This window comes from Vulpes lagopus, chromosome 9 (assembly GCF_018345385.1).
Source record: "Vulpes lagopus strain Blue_001 chromosome 9, ASM1834538v1, whole genome shotgun sequence".
Lineage (NCBI taxonomy): Eukaryota > Metazoa > Chordata > Mammalia > Carnivora > Canidae > Vulpes > Vulpes lagopus.
The window spans coordinates 37,997,680-38,021,097 of NC_054832.1; the positions used below are offsets into that span (position 1 = coordinate 37,997,680).

The following is a 23,418-nucleotide window of genomic DNA, read 5'->3' on the forward strand; positions in this document are numbered from 1 at the left end:
AACATCTCTGGGCACCTGGATGGCTCAGTTGGTTAAGCCTCTGCCTTCAGCTCAGGTCATGATCCTCTCTCTCAAATAAATAAATAAAATCTTTAAACAAATTTTTAAAAGAACACAAAATATAAACATCAAATCATTATGTTATACACCTGAAACTAATGTTGTATGTCAATTGTACTCAAGTTTTGCACCAGAGAGAGTACTAGATGCTTTTTTATTTTTCCCCCCTTACAGAAAATATTCCTGCTATCGTTTTAACCCCCTCATGACTTCTACATAACCACTGTTTAAATTTTGGTATATAATCTTTCATATGCTACCTTTTCTTAATACATTATTGCAACACTGTGTAATGAATTTAACCCCTGTCCACAAGAACCCTCTGTGTAGACCATGTCTGTGAGCACTCTGTTTTGAGCTATGTCTTTATGAAGGCCAGAATGGAAAAGGGTTCTTGAACCTCTGCTCAAATATGCCCCCAGTTGAAAATCTACATGATACCGTGAGTGCTGAAATCAATGCTCAGTAGTAATGATAGTTTAGTCACACCTAGCACAAATCTGCTTGATTTACAACTATGTTCTGGCTTAATGCTTTTTAAACTATTGGTCTTGAAGTGTTCTATTTCTGAATATTAAATTTTACTTTAGAGTAAGAGCATAATAGTTCTTTCCTCTTCCTAGGTGTTTATTAGGCAGTGGTGGTTGTTACAGCAACAACTAGACAGGATTGAGCTTGACGGATCTCTGATGGCAAATGTATTTAGGGCACTTCAGTTTATTCATTTTTTCTCATTTTAAAAATGTACTGCTCTGCTTAGAAGTCATGTTATTAGCTGTTGCTCAGATAGTCTTTTTGCCCAGCACAGCTCTCATTTTAACCATATTTTGAATGATAAATGAATTATGAGTGTTTCTTAACAAAATGTTCACTTTTATTACTTCCTTTGTTAGTTAAAACTAAAAATATTACTCTCTTACCTAACAATTTTTTAGAAAAACTCACATTCTTTTAAAACAAAAAAATGAATATGGAAGTACATTAGACATACGTTCTTTCAGAAAGCAAAAGTAGCATATTTATGTTCATAAAACAAAACTCTGATAACTATTTTATGGCAGTTAATATAATTTGATGCATGTAGTGGATTTTAAGTTTGTTGTTAGCAATCATGTCCTTTTCTCTTTTAGCAATGAAATTGTCACCTACATAACATTTCCCCCAACCCTTCTAAAAGTGAAATTATGAAACTAGTTTAGCAACAAGAAGAGAAGGAAAACAATGTCTTTCTCCTTTCAAAGGAGGGAATGGAGTGTAGTGTACTCGAAAGAGCTCTGGACTGGGGATAAGGAAATGTGGGCTTTGGTTCCAATTCTGCTGTAATATAAATGTCAGATGAATGGATCAGTGAATGAACAAACAACTTCTCTGGACCTGTCTCCCAAATACAAGGTTTAGGACCTAGAATACATTGTCTCTGTATCTCCTACCAGCTCTAAGATGACCTTATTCCATGTAAGCAATGTCTGTCTTCCTACTGGGCTCCTTTGCTGTGAAACAGTCATCTCATGGATTGTTATAATGGAATGGCATTTGATATATGTTAGTAGTGATACTTCACTTATTTCTTATTGATCTACCTCTCTCCACTTGGAAACATGTCTTATGCAATTACACAGGAAGTCAGTAATGGGATGGGAATGGGGTCTTGGTTTTTGTACCTTTTTTAGTTCTCTAACATATGAAATTAGTTTCCCTGAATGGTTTTGGTCCAAATATGAAATGGAAAATTTTCATACATTTTTACACATGTTCCTAACTCAATTCTTAATGTTAATAGGCTACATATCCATACAGAAAACATTGCTTTACTGTTTTAAATCCACAGCACCCAGTTAAAGTCATGCTTGTTGGACATTTTTCATGCTCTGTTTATTCTGTGAAACATCCATTCCAATAAATAACCTCCCCAGGAGAAGTTTGCAAGGACATAGCTCAGCTTGAATAAGAAAGAGCCAGTTGAGAAAAATATGAAGAAAACGTAAGAGAATCCCAGCTTATCTTGAATGAAGGTTTCTGGTGTGGATTTACTTTGTTTTCATTCATTGCCAGAATACCAGATATAGTTATATTTAAATTTAACTGATTTAATGAATTATTATATGGACTCATTAAAATTTTTATCTCTGAAGAATTTTAAATGACATGACAAATTTAATGACATAATAACTAAAAAGACTGAAAAAACATTGCTAAGATAAAATAAGCACACCAACATGTCAACTGCAGTTTTCTCTAGGTGATGAGTTATTTTTATGATGACTTTTCTCCCCTATATTTTCACTTTAAAAAACAAACTTAGGGATGCCTGGGTGGCTCAGTGGTTGAGCATCTGCCTTTGGCTCAGGGCATGATCCCCCGGGGTCCTGGGATAGAGTCCTCCCTACATGAAGCCTGCTTCTCCCTCTGCCTATGTCTCTGCTTCTCTCTCTGTGTGTCTCCTCTCATGAATAAATAAATAAAAATTTTAAAAACAAATAAAAATATTAAAAAATAAAAGACAAACTTAAAAACCTAGCTAATAATTTATGTTAAAAATTTAAAATATAGGGGGACCTGGGTGGCTCAAACAGTTAAACATCCAACTCTTGATTTTGGCTCAGATCATAATCTCAGGGTCATGAGATCAAGCCCCACATGAGGCTTCACGCTGGGTGTGGATCCTGCTTGAGTCTCTCTCTCTCCTTCTCCCTCTGCCCCTCCCCACTCCTAAAAATTTTAAATACAAATTATTTTGTGTATTGTTTTGTATTATTACAAGTTGGATTTTCCCATGCCTCTACTTATAGAGGAGAGGAAAAATTCAGAGAGATTCAACATACCCTACATAACCTGAGGCTATGGCAGGTAGTAGGTCATCACTCAGAGGATGAGTGTTCAGTAGCATCAGTAATGGAGAAGACCTTACACCATGAGGGCCAGCAAATGCAGGGCAGAGATCCCACAAACTCTCAATTATGTGCTAGGAACACTTGGGAGATCTTATAAGAATAAGACATACCTCAGAGTAAAAAGAACTGATAGTGTTTGAGGACAGATAGGGAGATAAATCTTCAGTGTAACAGGAAAACTATAGTAGAGGTGGTAATTATGCAAAAGGATGGATTGGTTAACTGGGTCTAGGGGAATCCAGAGGTGATACTTGAGTCCATAGTTGGTCACAAGAATGGAGCCAGAGCCGCAAAGGAAAGAACACAAATAAAAGTCCTTTAGAATGAAATTAAATGATGGTTCTGGGAATTCTGATTATTTTAGTAAGGATGGGCATAGGACATCAAAGAGATCAAGGACAAATGTGGTGAGGAAAGTGGCAGAAGCCTAAGGTCTAAGCCTGAAGTGCAGCTGGCCTGAGCAGCACAATGACACTGGTCTGAGGAGGAGTGAGTGGACCAGACAGATGGTGAAATTCAGACCCAACAGACCCAGGATCCTGTTGAATGTGGAGTGTGAAGGAGAGTGGAGACTGACAGGAGTCCTAGGATTCTGGGGTTCTTTAGAGGTATCATTAGACTAGGAATTATAGGAAGAGATGAAGGGAAATAATGTGTTTCAGTCTGGGATATATTAAAGTTAAAACTTGCTTCCACTCTTTCTTGTCTTCCCTTCTCGTTGTTTCTGATTTTTCTTTTCTTTTCTTTTCTTTTCTTTTCTTTTCTTTTCTTTTCTTTTCTTTCTTTTTTCTTTCTTCTTTCTTTCTTTCTTTCTTTCTTTCTTTCTTTCTTTCTTTTCTTTTCTTTTCTTTTCTTTTCTTTTCTTTTCCTTTCCTTTCCTTTCCTTTCCTTTCTTTTCTTTCTCTTCCTTCCTTCCTTCCTTCCTTCCTTCCTTCCTTCCTTCCTTCCTTTCTCTTTTCTTCTTTCCTTTCTCTCCATTTGTTCATTTAGTTGTTTAGTAATCTTTTACATGCTCTTGCTGTCCTCAGGGCACTATCCCAGCCACTGACCTCAGTCCATTATAAACCAGGCCAGTTTCTATGTATCCTCAACCGTGAGGGGGGAAAAGTTGTTTTCACAGGCACAGCTACTGGGTGTCTCTGACCAGGACATAGCTAGGCCAGGTATAAGACACAAAGTGCTCAACTCCTTTCAAATGGCATTGCATAATGTATGTTTTTGTATTGGAAACACCACTAATAGCCATTTTCTTTCTAGGTAGTGCCATTATTTCCGTTATGTTTCTGAAAGAAAACTTAAGAGCTTCAGATTTACTAGGTAAGTAATTGTTTAATTCATGTAACTGTAGCACTGCTTGATCAGGAAATAAATAATACTATTAAAATGTGCATTAAAAACTAGAAACAAATTACTGAACTGGATAAATCTCATTTGGAGATGAATAGTATTCTTTCTTGGATCTGCCTTCTGCTCTTTCATGTGAAATATTTCAATTTCCATTGTGCCCACTGCCCATGCAATTGGCCACAGTTAATTATTATTTTATACAATTGTTATTATGAATGTTACAAAATTTTCATGAGCATAATAAAATCCAAGAAAACAACTGTGTTACCTAAGAGAGTATTTGGCTTCAAAGGATGTATTTATTAGATTGTTACATGAAAGCACTGCATGCAAATGAAAACCTCACAAAAATTAAATACATCAGTTTCCTACCTAATTTGTATTTAACTCTTTCCAAAAGTAACATAGAACATTCCCCTTCAAAATTTTATTTAGAAATACAGCTATTAGTGGAAAGTAACAGTAGCCTCCCTGGCTGTAAGAAAGATTGCTATTATATAGCAAAGCCATCATGTATTGATTGTATCTTCCACCTCTTATTGGAAATATCACATATGAGGATTCTGGAACTTCATATTTTCTTCCTTAACAAAGTCCTCTCTAAATTGCTGCTGACATAATATGACAACAAATAATGATACTTTAGGCACTTTCAATAAAACAGTATCTACTCACTTCCAAGGAGATCACATTTTTAAAAAAAATTTGAGCTTTAAATGTGACACCAGTATTGGTATGTTGAGCATTTGTTTTCCCTGATTGTGTTTTCCTAGAGCCTAGTGTCTTGAAAGTGTTTTCACTTTTTCTTTTCCTTCCTTGGTTTGATTCTGCTAGTAGAATTTTTTGTTGACATCATCAAATTTGTCATGGTTACATTGTTTTTCCAAATGCATTGGTATGTGCATTGTTTCTTTTCAAGTATTTTATTTTTCTATACTTTTAAAAATATATCATGGTTTATGGAATCATTTGGGGAAGATGCATGGGATCAGAAATAAGAATGAGCATTTACCTGAGTTTTATAAATTAAAAAATTAGGTCCTATATTATTTTTCTCATTTATCAAATGTCTTATGAAAACTAAATCATTTTATCTAATGTATGTCATCTTTTGTAGTTAATGGCTAAGGTTTAAATTAATCTAATGTATTTAATGAGGTAATAGAGGTGGATATGTAGGGACATTTCAATTACTGTGAACATTGGTGATAAAAAGATGATGAAGATGGAATCTCTGCCCTCAAATAATAGAGTCGATGATACAATATATACATTAATACATTTTTAAAAGTGGAAAATACTACATGTCCTAATGCCCTGAGACTTTAGAATAGGGTTTAGAACAGGGTTTCACAGCCTCAGCACTGCTGACATTTTAGGCTGGAGAATTCATTGCAGCGGGCTGTCTTGTGCCTTGCAGGATGTTAGTGGCATTCCTCCTGGCCTTTACCCATTAGATGCCAATAGCACCATCTGCCCTAGTTATGGCAACCAAAAATGACTTCATATAGTGCCAAATGTCCCCAGGGGGACAAAATCACCCCCAGGTGAGAACCACTGGTTTAGAATAAATAGAGGTTACTCTAGCTAAGAAACTCAGAAAGAATTTCTTATAGAAGATCTAACATTTCAATCAGTTCTGATTGAACTGATAGGACAGGCATGAGCCATTTCCAAGCATTTGGAGGTTGACATAGAGAGGGACTAAGGTGAAAAGTATTAACAAAGGTGCAAAATAGGCAGGGTAAGTTTCTATTTAATACTGCACTCAACTGCTGCTGATAGGTTTAGGAAAAAAATAAATGAAAGTCACAACTATGGAAAGAGAAGAAAGATAAATATCAATGTGTGCAGATGATTGATTATATACTTGGAAATCCCAAGATCAATGACACATTACTAAAAGCAATAAATGAGCTCAACATCAAAGATATAAATTAAACTTACTTTTATAGATTCAAATCTGGATTCAACTTTTTCTGTCAACTATGTGGCCAGCATAATATCACTTAACTGCTCTATCAGTTTGTTCATGAAAATAGAATACTGTTCTAAGGATCAAATTGAATAATTCTTATAAGCACTTTGAGAAATGTAAAGTCCTGTTAATAAAATTGTCTTAATTTCTATGATCAACTTCATTCCTGAGAGGTAATACTAAAAATGTAATATAAGGAATAAGAAACACACACACATATATACACATACCAAAAAATAACAATAATAAAAAATTAAACCTCTATTAACACTTTGATTCTTTTTGCTAATTTCTCTTGTTTTTAAGAATAACATTTATTAAATATTTCCTCTTTTCAGGTATTTACATGAACTATCTCATTTAAATGTAGGAACAACCTATTTACAGAACTGATACTTAGGTTAACTAATTTGCCCAAGGTCATGTAACCAGTGAATAGTGGACCAGTATTCTAATAATGGCAGCCCGATATAGTGTAATAGTTGAAGATGAGTCTCTAGTGGCAGAAAGCTGTGTGGCCTTTCAAATTTACCTAATCTCTATGAGGCTCCTTTCCTTGCGTTTAAATGAAGATAATATTACCTACCCTCTAGGATTAAATGAGTTCATAGAGATAGAACTCTAAGAACAGGGCCTGTCACATAATAAGCGATTGATGTTAGCTATTATCATTACCACTGCTACCACCACCCCCACTTCTACATGTACTCCAGTGGTTCATCAGAACAAACCTTGATTAGTATTTTTGCAAACTTTAGTAATCCAGTCAACATTTTCCATAACTCTGGTTGGGTATTTTTGCCTTTTTATTGAATGCTTTTTGAGTAGTGCTATATAACTGATGTCACATTTGTATCATACTGTCAATTGAAAGTGATCAATTCTTGACTTTAGTGGCAAAGGAAGAAGAAAAAAATGTAGCCACCTTTTCCATACCCATGTCTCCTACAGCAATGTCATAAAATTATCATAACCTGAGATGTAATAACCCACTTCATACTTGGGGAGAAGAATTTCTCCCCAATCTCACTCAGTAACTTGTTAAGTCACATGTATTTTCTTTGGATCTATATTGCTGCTGCCTTAAGAAAATTTGGCTCTTTCTGTAAAGAGCTATAAATGCAGGGATTTTTTTTTTTTCTTTACAGAGGCTAAAACCAAACAGGGGAGAGAGTAGTTAGTGGCTTAAAAAAATAGAAAGATTAACATATAAGCATGCTAAAAATTAAATTGTCAAAATGTGCAAAAGAAATTCATTTATTTTTCCCTGCTTCAAGCAAATGAAAGCTTGTTTTTCATGATGGAACAAATGAAGATTTTTGGGCCATGTGAACAAGCTGAACTAATTTATTGCCAAATGTTGCTCTGTGGCTATGAAGCTTTTCACCACTAGCCTCAAAAAATGACCTCACAAAAGCTATGTCTGAAATGAATCGCCAACTATTATTAACTCAATGACAGGCTTTGGACTGTGCTGTGATTCTTAGTGGATTAATAACTTTAAATTATTTTAATGATTATTTTTCCTTTAAAAAGCACCAGATTTCTCTCCCCTTCAGTCAGCCAAAACCTATAGTACTTTCCCCTCGCTTCTGCCTTAATCATCAAAAGTACTAAATCTAATAGGCTGTATGATCCTAGCTGACTTAAGTCCAGATAGTATTATCATTAAAAAAAAATACAATCAATTCATCAGTACTCTCCAGAGACCAGTAACTTGATTACTTCAAGTCACTAATAAATGGTTTCCCTAGATAGAATGTCAAGAGATTAAGAGTGACATGAAGACCATCTCTTTCCTTCCTTCTCCCACACCAAATGGTCAGCTAGATTTAGGGCTGGTATCTAGAATACCGATGTAGCCAAACAAACCATCATTTCTGGTTGAGAGAACAGACTTTTGGTTTCAGGGCTGCCTCAAGAAAAAAGGTGCTTTTATGGTAGCATAGGGACAGGACCCGTGTACAGAAGGAGCTGCCAACTTCAGATTAATTTTTAAGCTTAACTGAGATAGCTTTGGACTCCTAGTGATCGGTATCCCGAAGAAGATCTGTCCCAGAGTCCTCTGTCACATCAGGCCACCAGATGAGCTTTCAAATCTATTCAGCTCCCCAGATTGGCTTCTTGCCCAGCCAAATTCCTGGAGTCTAGCAGGTGTGATAAATTCATTTGCGCCTAGAAATGAGGAGACTAAGTCACAGAGAGAGGGCTAAGTAACATGCCTAATCTTTTCCAGCCAGCAAGTAGCAGTGAAATTTGAATACTATGGGGGCAGTTTCAGCGTGGATTAGTGGATTAGACTTTCATGATCCAAGTGTTGACCTGGAGTTTAATCATTTCCATGGGCAAAGAGCATACCAAGTGTTGCTTCCCCTCCTTGAGTATCTTATGCTTCCAGATAACTCCCTTGGGCAAATGGACTGGCGGAAAGTAAACTAACAAGTTTTCTAATTTAGAAATCTGTGTCTTTCAATGAAAGAGTATTTGTGGCTTTACTGAAATAAAAATATCAGGAAAGGACATCTGATGCCACTTTTAGAAAAAAATATGAAAAAAGAAAAAAATATGAGATATATATACATTTTAAGGACATTTATATAAGGAGCTGTTAGTATCTTCAATACTTTTAAACACTTAGGAAACATGTATACATGATCCATAAAGGAGAGAGTGAATCACACAGACAATTGACACCAAGCAAACAAACATACAACAGATAGCAGCTATTTAGAACTACCTTTGTAATTGTCAGAGGAAACTGAAATTAAAATTATGAAGAAGAAAAAGGAATGTGTTACCTACCAAGTTGCCATAGAGTCATTAACTAGATTCACAATGATATGGGGCTCAAGTGAAATAATACAGGTGCAGAAGTACTTTGAAAGTAAAATTGCAGTCAACCAGTCATTTTATTTGTTTTTAAGGAGTTTTGAAATGCAGTGAAGATCTACATTTTGAACTGGGCACAATATGCAAATATGAAAGCAGATGGGAAGCAGGGACCCTGTTAAGAAAGTTAAGATAAATAACACTGCCTCCACAGAATGGGATATTATGCAGGCTTAAAAAGAATTAGGTTGCCCTATATACACTGATGTGAAATGTTCTCCAAGATGTTCTGCTAAGTAGAACAAAAGCAAGGTACAGAAAAGTGTGTATGATATGCTCTTGTTTGTGTAGAAAACTCAAACTCATGCACTTTCTCACACACTTGCATAAAACATCTCTGAAAAGGGAAATCAAAGATTTGGTAGCAGTATTAACTTGCAAGAGGGGAACTAGTGGGCCATAGGGTGGGAGGGAGATTTAACTTTTAACTCACCACCCTTCGTGTCTTTTGACTTTTTTTTTTTTTTTATCATATACATACGTTATCCAATCAAAACTAAATTTAAAAATAAATTTAACCACACTAGATACAGTTAGAGGAGATTTAAAAAATTATTGGCAGAGAAACTCAATAAAAATAAGAAATTTGGATTTCACAAAAGAAAGTTGGAAGTCTCTGAGATTTTTAAGTTGTATTCAATGCATTTATTCTACTTCACTATACCAAGTTTAGAAGACTGGTTTCTTTTAGAATCCCATCCTTCTAGCAACCTAATATTGAACCATTATAAGATCTTTTTTTTTTTTTCTTTTTCAAAGAAAGGACAGGGCTCACCAATAATCTTGCCCAAGTTCTTAGGTACTTATAATTTGTATTATTCACCTTTTATCCCAATGCTTAATAATATAGTTTTTCTCATTTTTAAAATTCTCATTAGAAAAGGCTTTTAAAATTTTGTATATAATTTCTGCCTTCGCAAAGTATTACAGAGTAAGTTCTTACATTGGAGGAAGCTTATTTTATAGCTTCTACGATACCTTGAATAGCTATTGTCTAACTTGTGTGAAAAGTCCAGTGCACTCTGTTCCCAGAAACAAGAGTTCAATACCCTAAATCATTTGGTTAAGAGGAACAGGAAATTGGTATCTTCCAATTGTGAGATTTATAAACAAACCACATTGCTTCTGGTTGGGGTCAGTGCTGGTTTTAAATTATATACACAACAATGCCACCCATAGTGATGAAACAAGTTGAATTCTTTTTTAAGGGTGCTATCTGAAAAATACTACATATATCAGCTTTTCTGTGGTGATTATTAATAAATAAGCAGTTTTCAGTGTCATTTGGAATGTAAAGGCCTCTCTTTATTCCTCCTCATGTGGCCCCTCTTCCCCATACACCTTTCTTTCCTCCATTATTTTAGGTAATGATAAAGGGATAACAGTAAACACATGCCTTACGTAGGTTTATAATGTGACTTTTTACTACGTTAGCCCTAGAATTCTAGATTCTAAGTTGGATTAAACAAATCTTATAGCAAAGTCAGCACTTATCTTTGTTATTTCTGCTAAAAGGACTCTAGTATATGGCATTGATTAAAAGTGTAAAATTGGGCACCTGGGTGGCTCACTGGTTGAGCATCTGACTTTGGCTCAGGGCATGATCCTGGGGTCCTGGGATCAAGTTCCACATCGGGCTCTCCACAGAGAGCCTGCTTCTCTCTCTGCCCATGTCTCTGCATCTCTCTGTAAGTCTCTCATGAATAAATACATAAAGTCTTTAAAAAATTTTTAAAAAATAAAGTATAAAATCGTGTGTGTGTGTGTGTGTGTGTGTGTGTGTGTCTGTATCTGTGTAAATGTTTCAAAGATGAATAAGTACAGAGTAGATCATCAGGTCATCCATCAGGTGATGGACTTCCCCACTCTCTGGGCTCTGGTGGATCTAGTTCTATCATGTACTTACTGGTCCATGTAGAATCAGCCAGCTTGGATGTGTTTTCATGTCTCCAAATGTATGTGTTCTGATCTTTCCCATCTTTGGGGAAAGGTTTCCTGAAGAGGCAATGATTCATCTGGAACCACAATGAAAAGTCAGAAGTTATAACCTACCCACATCCTTTCCCTGGGCCTTATCACCCCCCTTTTTAAAAGATAATGCCATCAAGTGAATACATGATGCTATCTTGGGACAGTTTGATCAATCAGATGTTAATAGGAAGGAACCATAGGCACTTTTATAAGTAATGTTCACTCTATAGGTAATGTTTGCATTGACAAAAAAGGTTTAAATATTCCTTTTCAATTTTATTTAAAGGTATGACCTTGGCATTTGCAGGAACATATTTATTGGTGAACTTTGCTCCAAACAGAAGTCAGTCTATCTCTGCAAGAACAGTACACTATTACTTTGTTGGCTGGCAGTTCCTGATCTATGTGGTAAGAATCTTAAACATTTTACTATCTCAGAAGTTATATTATCTAGACCACTGGTACATGCAGATGTTAGAGAATAAATCTTTTCTTCTCAACATTAATATCTCATTAAATTGTAAATATATTTGACCAATAAGAAAGTATTTGAAACATTAAATCAGCAGTTTCCTGAGTATCCTTTTCTTGGGGGTGACTTGCCACTGGAATAATTTCCACAATATTTAATCCAGCAAATTCCAGAGCAACATGTTTTAGGACAACTCAAAGCAAAAAACCCAAAAAACCTCCTTTCCCAGGTCAAAGGGAAATGCCTGAAGACACATTCTACTTCACTGACTTTTATTCAAGATAGATATTTTCTTCAAAAAAGTATTCCTTGAGACCAATGCAAAAGATTGTCTTGGGAGAAGTAAACAGCAGCAGGATAACACTGAGAGATGTGTAAAAGAAAGAATGGAATGAGCCAATATAGAAATTTGAAGGCACTAATTGGGATATTTTATTTGATGTAGTGACTGTATCCAGTGGCTATAGACAGAAGGTGTGCTAGAGATGTTGGTATGTAACTTGTTACAGAAGTTGGTTTAGGTTGAAGAATAAGCATGTTCCAGGAAGGGCAGGTGGTAAGAAGAAAACTGGGATAGACTAAATGAGCATTTAACCAAGAGCCGTAGTAGTAAAATAATTTTAATTCAATAAAAAAATGTCTCATAGGTTCCTCAAAAGTGACATCTCAAAAACTGAACTCAATTATTTTGTCCCCTGGACTCTCTTCTTTCTTATGTTGGAAGGCTTTCCTTCCCCCGGCTCTCCACCAACCTTTAGAATTGGACTTTCCAGCTCATATTAGCCTTCCTCAGGTCTGTCATACTCTGCCCCATTGTATCCTCCTGCTCATCCACCAGACCCAGCCCTTTAACAGATTTCATCGAGCAAATCCAAGGCTCTAGAAGGACTTATTGAGTGTTTCATGGTAGCCCAGACCTGAAGTCCTACCAACATATTATTATTCTTTGCCTATAAGCAAAACAAATTCTTTTTTTTTTTTCAAAACAAATTCTTTATCCAGTGAGAAAAGGGTCACATAGTGTGTGACCAGAAAATGAATAGCCCAAGTTGAATCCTTTGGAGATTGAAATTGCATCAAGACTTAGTTTCCTGGGATAAACAGCATTGTTTGATGGTGACATATCATATATTATTTGAACACCAGAGGAAACATTGAAAAGAACAAAACTACCTTTTATTAAATGTTAAGTTTCCACACACAAAAAAAAACCTCTGACATTACTTGCATTTTGCTACTTTCCAAAGTCAACTCTTAAATTCATTCATTCATTTATTCACTGGTTCATTCAACTGATTAGACACCAAGGGTATAGAGAATTCCTGTAACAGGAAACTTACAGTCCTGGGAGAGGCCCATATTCTTATAAAATAATGAAAGTATATTTGAAAGTAAATGTCATCCAAAAATCTAATTTCAGATATTTATAAGATAGTATAAGATAAATCTTTAATAAAGTCACATTTGAATAACACTATTGGCTTTAGACTCTAAAGGGGATTATCTATATTATCTTAGTTTGGAATTTAATTCATTATATGTTACATCTCTAAAGACTCTAGAAGTTATCAATCATATGCTAAGATCTTGAGCTGAAGTTTGGTTTAAATCTGTTAAACATCAAAGTAATTAGTATGCTAAGATCTTGAGCTGAAGTTTGGTTTAAATCTGTTAAACATCAAAGTAATTAGTATTTAATCCTTGGAGGTGGCAGTTTCTGTGCTTTTTCTGCAAACTGTGACTGCAAAGATCACAATTACAGCAATTAAGACTACTCTTTGAAGTATCATTCACCTAACTGTTCTTAGATTACACCAAGGATAAATACTGTACCTGAATTGCTCTTCTAATAACTAATAAAATGAATAAAAATATTTTATAGTCTGAATAAAGTTTTACATTTCTCCAAAGGGGATTGTAAAATTGTGTCCCAGACTGGCTAATAGCACCTCCTTGTGTCATGTGCTTACCCATACCAAGTGGATGTCCAGGTTACCCTTAAGTCTTACACAAAGTAGAGGCCTCAGAAACAAGACCCAGGAGCCTGTCCTCTGAGCTTGTTTTCATTTTAGTAGGAAGAGGATTTGAGAAGCCTGATGTCAACCAGCCAGTGAAGAATGAAGTGTCCTTTGCTCACCCACAGAAACAACTTTTCCCAGCCTGTATTCACAGGTGGGTAAATCCCACCTGGTGCTTGCCAAGAAGCAAAAAACAAGTGCGTTTTCAAGGTTAGAAAAGCTGCTGCATAACATGGAAATTCTGAGAAATTCATCTCTACTAGAAGTCCTTTAGGAAAGAAACAAAATTGCTGACCACAGGGTCCTCTTCTCGAAGGAGCTTTTTTGTTGAGTGATACCTATTAAGGCAGTCTGCGGAATGCGCATGAGGAAATTCGGCTGTAAGCCTCAATTGCTTTGTGTTCTTTGGCAGGCCATTCTTTGTAGCCATTTTGTCCACCCAGATTTTCCAACAGAGAATTCAGATGGAAACTTCTGTTGTGAACATAAGATCCTTCACAAAATAATCTGAAAGGTGTTCATTTTCTCTCCACCAGACAAAAAATTAAATCAGCAGAAGCAGGGGCCATGCCCTATTGTTTGTTGTAATGCTATACCCCAAAGCTGATTATTAAGTCAGCCTTTCTGGCAGAGCTGCTTCAAAACTCACCACCAGGTGTTAGAAACCTGAAGGAAAAAAACCTGTTTTTATAAGACCTCAATACGCATTGCCTGAGGTTCTTTTGCTTTGCCATCTGAGCAGGTACGCTCGTCCTGGGGCTCGCTTCTGCAATAGAGCAGCCTGTGCTCACCAAACAAGCTGAATCCTGAATCCTGGGGAACTCAGAATATGTTCTGTCCTCTACATTGGCAGATGGGGAAGCTGAGGTAGGTAACTTATCCAAAGTTACATAAATACTAAGTGGCAGAACCAGAATTCAATACCAGACAGCCCACCTCCAGGGTGCACTCTCCAATCCGTTCCAGTACACACCTGTCTATGCAGAATGAATAAAAACTGACCATGGAGGATCAAATCTTCGCCCAGACTTGACCCTAAGGAGAGCTTTTGCAGAGGTTTTTTTGTTTGTTTGTTTTGGGGTTTTTGTGGTTTTTTTGACAAGAAAGTCATCTCAGAGTATATACTTTCAAGAAAGGAATTGGTGGGACACCTGAGTGGCTCAGTGGTTGAGTCTGCCTTCTGCCCAGGGCGTGATCCCAGGGTCCTGGGATTGAGTCCCACATCACACTACCTGCATGGAGCCTGCTTCTCCCTCTGCCTGTGTCTCCACCTCTCTCTGTGTCTCTCATGAATAAATAAAATCTTTAAAAGAGAAAACGAAAGAAAGAAAGAAAGAAAGAAAGAAAGAAAGAAAGAAAGAAAGAAAGAAAAAGAAGAAGGCAAGAAAGACTTCGTGAGAGGTGAGGTAAATGTGGATTCAGATTTTTGTACTGGAAGTGGAGTATCTAATGATGAAATTTTGTGTATCTCCTTTGTCACAGCATCCCATGGCCTGCCAGTGTTCTTTTCACCACTGAAAACAGGGTGATGAGTGCCTTTAAATCTAAATGGACTAGAGAACCAATCCATAAAACCTGGAGTCGATTCAGGAAACTCATCCTGAGGAGTCTGTTCCTCTGGAAAGACCTCAGATACCGAAATCTCAGTTTCCTATTACTTCCATAACAAATTGTTACAAGCTTCATGTCTTAAAACAACATGAATTTATTATCTTACAGTTTTGAAGGTCATAAATCCAACATGGGTTCCACTGGATTAAAATTAAGGTACTGGCAGGGCTATATTCCTTACTCGTGCCTCTGGAGAATCCATTTCCTTGCCTCTCCCAGCTTCTAGAGGCCACCAGCATTCCTTGACTCTGTTCATTCTCATGTTACATCTCCCTCCGAGCAGGCTTGTGAAGGTTTTCTGCTTTTTAGGACTCAGACAATTACTTCAAACTTACTTGGATAATCCAGGATAATCTCCCCATCTCAAGGTCCATAGCCTGATTAAGGAATTAATTAAGGGCCAAAGCCCCTTTGCCACGCAAAGTAACATACTAGTTACAGAGATTAGGACGTGGGCATCTTTGGGAGGCCGTTATTCCTCCTACCAAACCTACATCATTTAATCCTTCTGAGCTTTGGTATCCTCATCTGTAAAATGGAGATAACACTGCCTGTCTCCTAAGGTCATTGTGAGGACTCAATGAATTAGTGCAAGTAAAGCATGAGGTAAGCCTGCAGTAAGTGCTGTTATTATTTCTGACCTCTGAGATAGCAATCAGCAAAGCTGCCTCTTTCTGTGTCTCAGCAACCCATAAAAATCACCGCTGCTTTAATGTTGATATTTTCAGAGAGGGGAAAAAAATGTCACCTAGGAAAAACTAACATTAATTCCATGCTGCTTGAATATTTTATTCTGGGAGGTCTATGACCTCTTGCCACAAGACAGAATGCAGGGCAGCTCCAGTCATTCTGAGTCACGGGAGCTCATGTTTTATTTATCTAAAGCAACAGCAATGGAATTTGGAAAAAAAGTCATATGTGATATTTAGAACTGATAACTACCCTCATTTCCCCCCACCCCCTTCCCAGAAATAATAATCCTCTGGCTAATAGATTAGCTAACACGCTCAGTGCATTCGTGCCTTCTCTCCAGCAATGAGTACAAGTGGTCCCAAATGCTGCTGTGAGTTGTCTGTAATCATATGATGTGAGGAATGAAAGCCTGTGGTTTGAAGGCAGACAAAGCCAACGGGGATATTTCTGTTAACAATTGATGATCTGTACAGACACTGGGACACCCAACGTTTTGATGGCAGCTTTGGGAAAGGCAAAGGGATAGGAGTTTAAACTTTTGTAGCCTGACTTGATTAAGTTGAAGATCTGGCAAATAAGTCTGATAAGAAAAAGTTAAAGTAATTGGTTTAATTAACCAGGAAAAGACTGAGGGATGACTTAATCTTCCACATGAGATGAAAGGTTTTTACATGAAGAATATATGGTCCTGCTGTTTTCCATGCCCACAAAGGATTAAGAGGAAAAAAACCAAGCAAACCTGGAACTGAAACAGTAGAGATTCATGCTAACTTAGAGAGGGCTCCATAAGTAAAATGCAGACCTGAATGTAGTAAAGTCCTAGTAATTCCTAAGAAAAAAAATTAGTGGTGGTGTTTTTACTTGTCTGACGTCAGAAAAGTAAACATTTTTATTTATGATTTCAGTCCAGGGATACTGCCTTCGTGGAAAAAACAAAACAAAACAGCTTTGCTTTGGGTTATCTTAAGGACTTCCAAAAAGAAAAAAAAAACGTTAAAACAAAAATAAAATTGAGAACTCAAAGTTACGTTAGCGTTTTCTTAAGGGTAAGAAAATTTTAGACAGTCAATTAATATTTATTGAACACTCAGCTTATTAGACATTAGGTCTGGTTTTTTGGCAAGTTCATAATAAATTTAAGGTGTAATTTATTCATTAATTCCATAAATACTTATTCAGTGACCGACTGTGTCCAGGCACTGAAGACAGTGGCAAAGAGGACAGTCAAGATCCCTGTTCTCATAGAGCTTGTGTGCTAGTCAGGGAGACAGACAAGGAACACAAAAATGCATGAACAAGAAATATTCCAGATGATGATAAAACGCTCTACAGAGTAGATGAATGGTGGCTCTGTTAGATCAGAGTGGTCAGAACACATCTCGGAGGAGGTGATCTTTAAGCTGAAATTTAGTGACTGGAAGGAGGCATTGTAGGGAGGTCAGGGAAGTATTCCAGGCAACTCCAACAGTTAGTGCAAAGGTCCAAAGGCAGGAGCAATCTGAGCTTTGCAGAAAATGGGATGAGGGTCGGGGTGGGGGTGGGGCATCTGTGGCTGGCACAGGTTGGCCATCCAGGATTTTATCCTTAATGTGATAGGAAACCACAGGAGGTTTGAACAAAGGAATGACTGGATTTAATATATATTTCTACTACATGTATCATCCTGGATAAATCTCATAAACAGAGTGAAAAAAAGCAAGTAAGTGAAAGCAAGTATGACTCTACATATATAAAGTCCAGACAGATGCAAAAATAAACAGTGTGGTTTGAGGATACATAAAAGGTGGTAAACTATAAAGAAAGTGAATAGTAAACACACAAATTCATCGTAGTGGTTGCTGGGGAGATCCTACCAGGAACAGAGTGCAATTGGGGAGTGGCACGGAAGAGGCTTCACAGGTCTTGGTAGGTTCTCTCTCGCTGGCTGGGTGCAGGGCACCCACTTTATATGTATCTCACATATCTTCTCTATGAATAACATTTCATTATTCAAATTGTGCTTTTAAATGATTCCTCTGGCTACTGAATGGCTGGATTGTAGAGGCAAGAGTAGAATCAAAAACGAATTGGTTAGGGGATCCCTGGGTGGCGCAGCGGTTTGGCGCCTGCCTTTGGCCCAGGGCGCGATCCTGGAGACCCGGGATCGAATCCCACGTCAGGCTCCTGGTGCATGGAGCCTGCTTCTCCCTCTGCCTGTGTCTCTGCCTCTCTCTCTCTCTGTATGACTATCATAAATAAATAAAAAATTAAAAAAAAAAAAAAACAACAAAAAAAAAACGAATTGGTTAGAGAGAGGGTAGCAGGGAGTAGGGGAAAGGAAGGATTTGCTGGCTAGGAAACTTCCAGACTCTCTTTTAACCCTCTTTTACTTTCAAAGGATGAAATTACTTCCTGCTGGGAGAAGGTTGTACTTTTTACTTAATAAAGTCTACTTGTTTAAAAAAAAAAAAAAAAAAAAGGGAGGTAGGTGTTGAGCCATTCATTTTGAGGATGAAGGCCCCAGGAAGGATATGTAGGGAAGGAAGGCACTCAGGAGTTTAGCATTGTCCATATCTGTGTGATACGGCTATTAAATGTGCATATGGAAATGTCTAGAAGGTATTTGGATAAATGAGACTGGAGTTGCTGATCTCAAGGTCACTGGCATGTAGGTGAGGTTAGAGCCCTAGTCTGAATGGCTGAGGATCCTTATATTGTTCCCCTATGTTTATAATTGTCCTTAGGAATGCCAGTCACCCTCAGCTCTCACAGGAGAACTGTTGCAAAATCAGAGAAGTGTGGCATCCTGAAGACTTTGTACAAAGTAATTTATAGTTTACTCTTTTTCATCTTTTTCATTTCTAGATTTTAGAAATATTAATTTTCTGCATTCTGCTGTATTTCCATAAGAGAAAGGAAGTGAAGCACATGGTGATTCTGCTAACCCTGGTGGCACTTCTCGGTAAGGACACGTTTTGTTTCCTAATTCTCTAATCTAGCCAGGCAAAGTCAGAAAAGAGATTGGAAGGAGAGGACTTGAGCATTGTATTCCTTTCTCATTATTTCTACTTTTCAACTCTGATCTGTAGAAAGAAACCTAGTCTCAATTATGCAAATAAAATTTGGCATGTCCATGGCTAAAATTGGTGTGTTTAGTTGTTTTAAAAACCTATGTAAGAGTTTTTACTTCTTGGTAATTTTATTTGCTCTCTGACAACTTGAGGATTGTTTTTCTTAGTGTATAATTGAGAATTATTAAAAGAGGAACAAATGAATGATTCCAGTTGAAACTTTTGTGTCAAGGATTATTTATCAAGACTTATCTTGTTTACTTTTATAAAACTTTAATAAAATGTGGCTAATAAACATAAATGTAAGCAGTATCATTTTCTTAAAATCTGCATTTCTTTAATTCTTTTCATTTATTGTTGATCCATCCCCTTTTTTTCTGAAGGCACCTTATAAAATTTGAAAACTTTAGCTTCTGTAAGCCCATTATATATTTTTGAATCTATCCTTTCCCCTCCCCTTTCTTATACACACACACACACACACACACACACACACAAAAACAAACATAAATACACACACACACACACACACACACACACTCTCATGTAAGTCGACACTAGGAGTTCTCATTAATCATTTGGAAAATTGCCTTTTTAAAAATTTATGATTCTTCTGTTGCCTCTTCTTTGCAGATGACATAGATGATCCATATATCTTGTGTTGTTTGCTAGGACTGTAGATTATACTTAGAGCATTGGGACAGGCAGCAGCCCTTATGCTGAGGAAGGGCCGGAGCTTTCATTTCTTTTCATTTCATGAACTAGTTTTCTCCTTTGAATCAGAAGATTTGTATTTGTGGTAGTTACTTATAGAAACAAATTTATGCTATATTCAAGTATGCTGATGATCAAAAGAACAGAAAAAAGAACTTTATATTTGTTTCATTCCAAATTACCAGATAGGGGAACAAAAGCAAAAAAACTGAGAGACAAAATGTACATATTATATAGGAAAATATTGAAAAAAGGAAAAAAATGTAAAAAGGAAATTTTAGATAGGAAAGTAAGATAACAGAATTAAGATCATCATACAGACCAATTATGATTGTAAATGTAGATAGGGTAAATTTACCTAGTAATAAGGAAAGATTCCCAAATTGGACCTCAGGAAAAACTCCCAGGTTGATTTTTTTTTTTTTAAGATTTTATTTATTTATTCACGAGAAACACACGGAGGCAGAGACACAGGCAGAGGGAGAAGCAGGCTTCACGCAGGCTTCACGTGGGACTCGATCCTGGAACTCCAGGACAGCCAGAGGCTGAAAGCAGACACTAAACTGCTGAGCCATCATTCCTACCAGGTTGATTTTGAAAAAGATTCTGAAATTGGATTCAGCCAGTGTCCTCAGGGTCAGGTCTGTGAGAGTCTTGCTGGTTGTGAAATACTTTGGCTTCATACCTAAGTGTCATCTAAAACAAGGTAACTCAGATTGAAAGTAAAAGAAAGCAGAGGCCATACTATTACTATCTACATTAAAATCAAGGCAGAAGCATTAAATGCAGCAGGGGCTCCTGGAAGCCCCATATTAGTATTTAGCTGCTCATCATGGTGGGCCTGGGGGTCAGGAGAGGAGACAGCACGGCCAGGAGACCTTCAGAGACTCGAGCAGCAGCTCTTTTGGAAATCACATTAGCAGAATATGAGAAGAGTAGCAGACTTCTCTTAGCTCCCGGAAGATGGGTGGGTGTCGTGCCCAAGATCGCGAATCCGAGAAACCGCCAAGGAGCCGACACCGAAGCAAACACACGACGGTTTATTACAAGCTCGAGCCTGGGTCCGAGTGCACCCGACACAGCGGAGCAGGGACTTGGACCCCGAGACTAAGAGGCAGCAGCTTTATAGGGGCCAGTGGCCCATGGGGTACGCAGAAAGTTGCACAGTCAGGCTGGTCCGCTGAGCCGGATCTCCGGTTAGGGTGTGCCCTGGTCTTTGATTAGGGCGGGGCAGTGCCCTAAGTAATAAGCAGGTCAGCACCAGGTGGGTGCAGCCCAAAATAGAGTCAGTCCTGCTCTGCTTGTCCAGGGGTAGGGGATTTTGTTGAATTTCCTGAGTCCCACAGTAGACAAATATGTAAGGATAGAGGAATGAGTCCATAATTTTGATCTCGTGTTGAACTCTAAATCCTGAAAACAGGCCATACACCTGCTTTCAAGTGCCTGTGTGACATTCACAGAAGGTAATTATATAATTGGCCACAGAGAAATCCTTGATAAATTCCAGGAAGTTGAAATAGTACAGACCACATTCTCAGATCACAGCGAAATAAAAACAGAAAATAATAACAAAAATAGAAAAGAGTAAGACTGTAACATCTGGAAATGTTAACACTACTCTTAAACTACTGCTGGACCCTAGTAGAAAACAAGATTTAATTGCAGCATATATTTTTAAAATTATTATGAAAACACTATTCAACCTATAGTTTATGACTAGTGCTATATTCAGAAGGAAATTCATCACTTTAAATGTAAGTCAAGCACTCCACTCAAAAAGGGAGGAATAAAACTGAAATAAAGCTGAGGAAAGCAAAAAGGAGTGCTTAATAAAGGTAAAAAATTAATGAAATAGAGAACCAAAAAGCAATGGATTGATAAATAAACCCAAAATCTATCCATAAAAGACATTAAAATAGACCCTCCATAAGACAAAAAAAAAAAGGAAAAATCTCAAATACCCAAAATTCAAGATAAAATTGAAAATAAATATGAAAACTTGATTAAACTGCTAATTCTTAAAGGAAAATAGCTGTGGAAGAAATAGAAGCTACATCCTGAAGAGAATCAGGACTACATTTACTTTCAACCTAGATGATAATGCGTTTAATCTTTAAGAAACAGATTATTCTGATGTTGTTTAAACTATTTGAGGACATAAGAAGAAAGCTTTCACCTTTTTTTTTCTTTACATAATCAGTATACTGATCCCAAACAGTACACCATGAACTATTTTCACTACTGAGTATTAATGTGTAAAAGTCTCAAATAAAAGACGAGCAAGTAGAATCCAGAAAAAAAAATCATACTTCATGACCAAATGGTCTTTATGAAACCAGTTCTTTTTCTTTGAAACACGAATAATAATTTATACTTACATACCCTACTTATATCCTTATATTCCGGTATGAACTCCTCTGATGGGGGACATCAGATTAGTTCTGAGGACATAGCCATCTCTGTTGTAGTTACACTATATAATTTCGTAGAACTGAGGACAGTGAGCTCAAAGTAAACATTTTTAATTAACTAAATTAATTATGGGAATGAAAGGATCATTCTTGGGACCCTGGGTGACTCAGTGGTTGAGCATCTGCTTTCTGCTCAGGGCGTGATCCCAGAATCCCAGATCGAGTCCCACATCGGAATCCCTGCAGGGAGCCTGCTTCTCCCTCTGCCTGTGTCTCTGTCTCTGTCTCTCAAGAATAAATAAATAAAATCTTAAAAAAGAAAGGATTGTTCTTTAAGAAATCCATTAATATAGTCATTAATATAATGACTCAAAAAGGAAATATGTAAATATCTAGATGCTGAAGAGACATGTTAAAGTTTAATATCCATTCCTAATAAAGAATTTGAAATGCAATTGGAATAGAGATATCTGTGTTAAAAACATATTTCTCTCATTTTAACAATTTTCACTTTATTGGGAAATAATTCACACATATAGTGCACATATTTAAAGTACACAACATGATAATTCGATATGCATATACATTTTAGAGTAATTACCACGCTCAAGATAATGAACACATTTATCACCTCATATATCACCTCATATAGTTAATATAGTTAACTCTTCTATGTGTGTGTGCTGTGAGAATGCTTAAGATCTCTCAGGAACTCTAGAGTACACAATATACCATGTTATTAATTATAGTTACCATGTGGTATCTTAGATCCTCAGATGCTCCTCTTAAACTAAATATTTGGACCCTTTGACCTATATCACCCTATTTCCCCCACCCCAAGCCCCTGACAACCACCATTCTATTCTCTGTTTCTGTAACATTGGAAGAACATACTTCTCTTAACCCAAAAGCTAGAGCACACCCATTCATGAAAACCAGAGGTGTTCTCACTAGAATAAGAAAAGAGAAAAAGACACCCACTCTTCGCTTTATACTTACCTGTGCCGGCTGGGTATTTTACAATGATCAGTAATGACTTTTACAAGAAAAAATGATTGTGAAACTCATGTGGCAGCCTTGAAAAATGTGTATGGTGTTAAGTTAAATGAAAACGTAGCACACAACCTGGTACCTACCGTCATTGTGATTAAAAGCACGTATGAGGCGTACACTGGAAATGAATGAAAGGCAGTAGGCAGGTGGATTTTTTTTTTGTTAACATCATATTATTTGATATATAATATTTGATAAAAATTTGATATATTTTATTTGATACAAATCATATAGATTTTATTTTTTTAAGATTTTATTTA

The 23,418-nt window shown here is 36.8% G+C and overlaps 1 protein-coding gene across 1 annotated transcript in view; it reads left to right on the forward strand.

Annotated features, from left to right (window-relative positions):
• NIPAL2 (NIPA like domain containing 2) overlaps positions 1-23,418 on the forward strand; it is a 76,660-nt gene that overhangs the window by 37,865 nt on the left and 15,377 nt on the right. Inside the window, exons 4-6 of the mRNA XM_041769517.1 lie at positions 4,209-4,268; positions 11,423-11,544; positions 18,775-18,871. Coding sequence (XP_041625451.1) covers positions 4,209-4,268; positions 11,423-11,544; positions 18,775-18,871 — 279 coding nt within the window. The remainder of the gene's footprint in view (positions 1-4,208; positions 4,269-11,422; positions 11,545-18,774; positions 18,872-23,418) is intronic.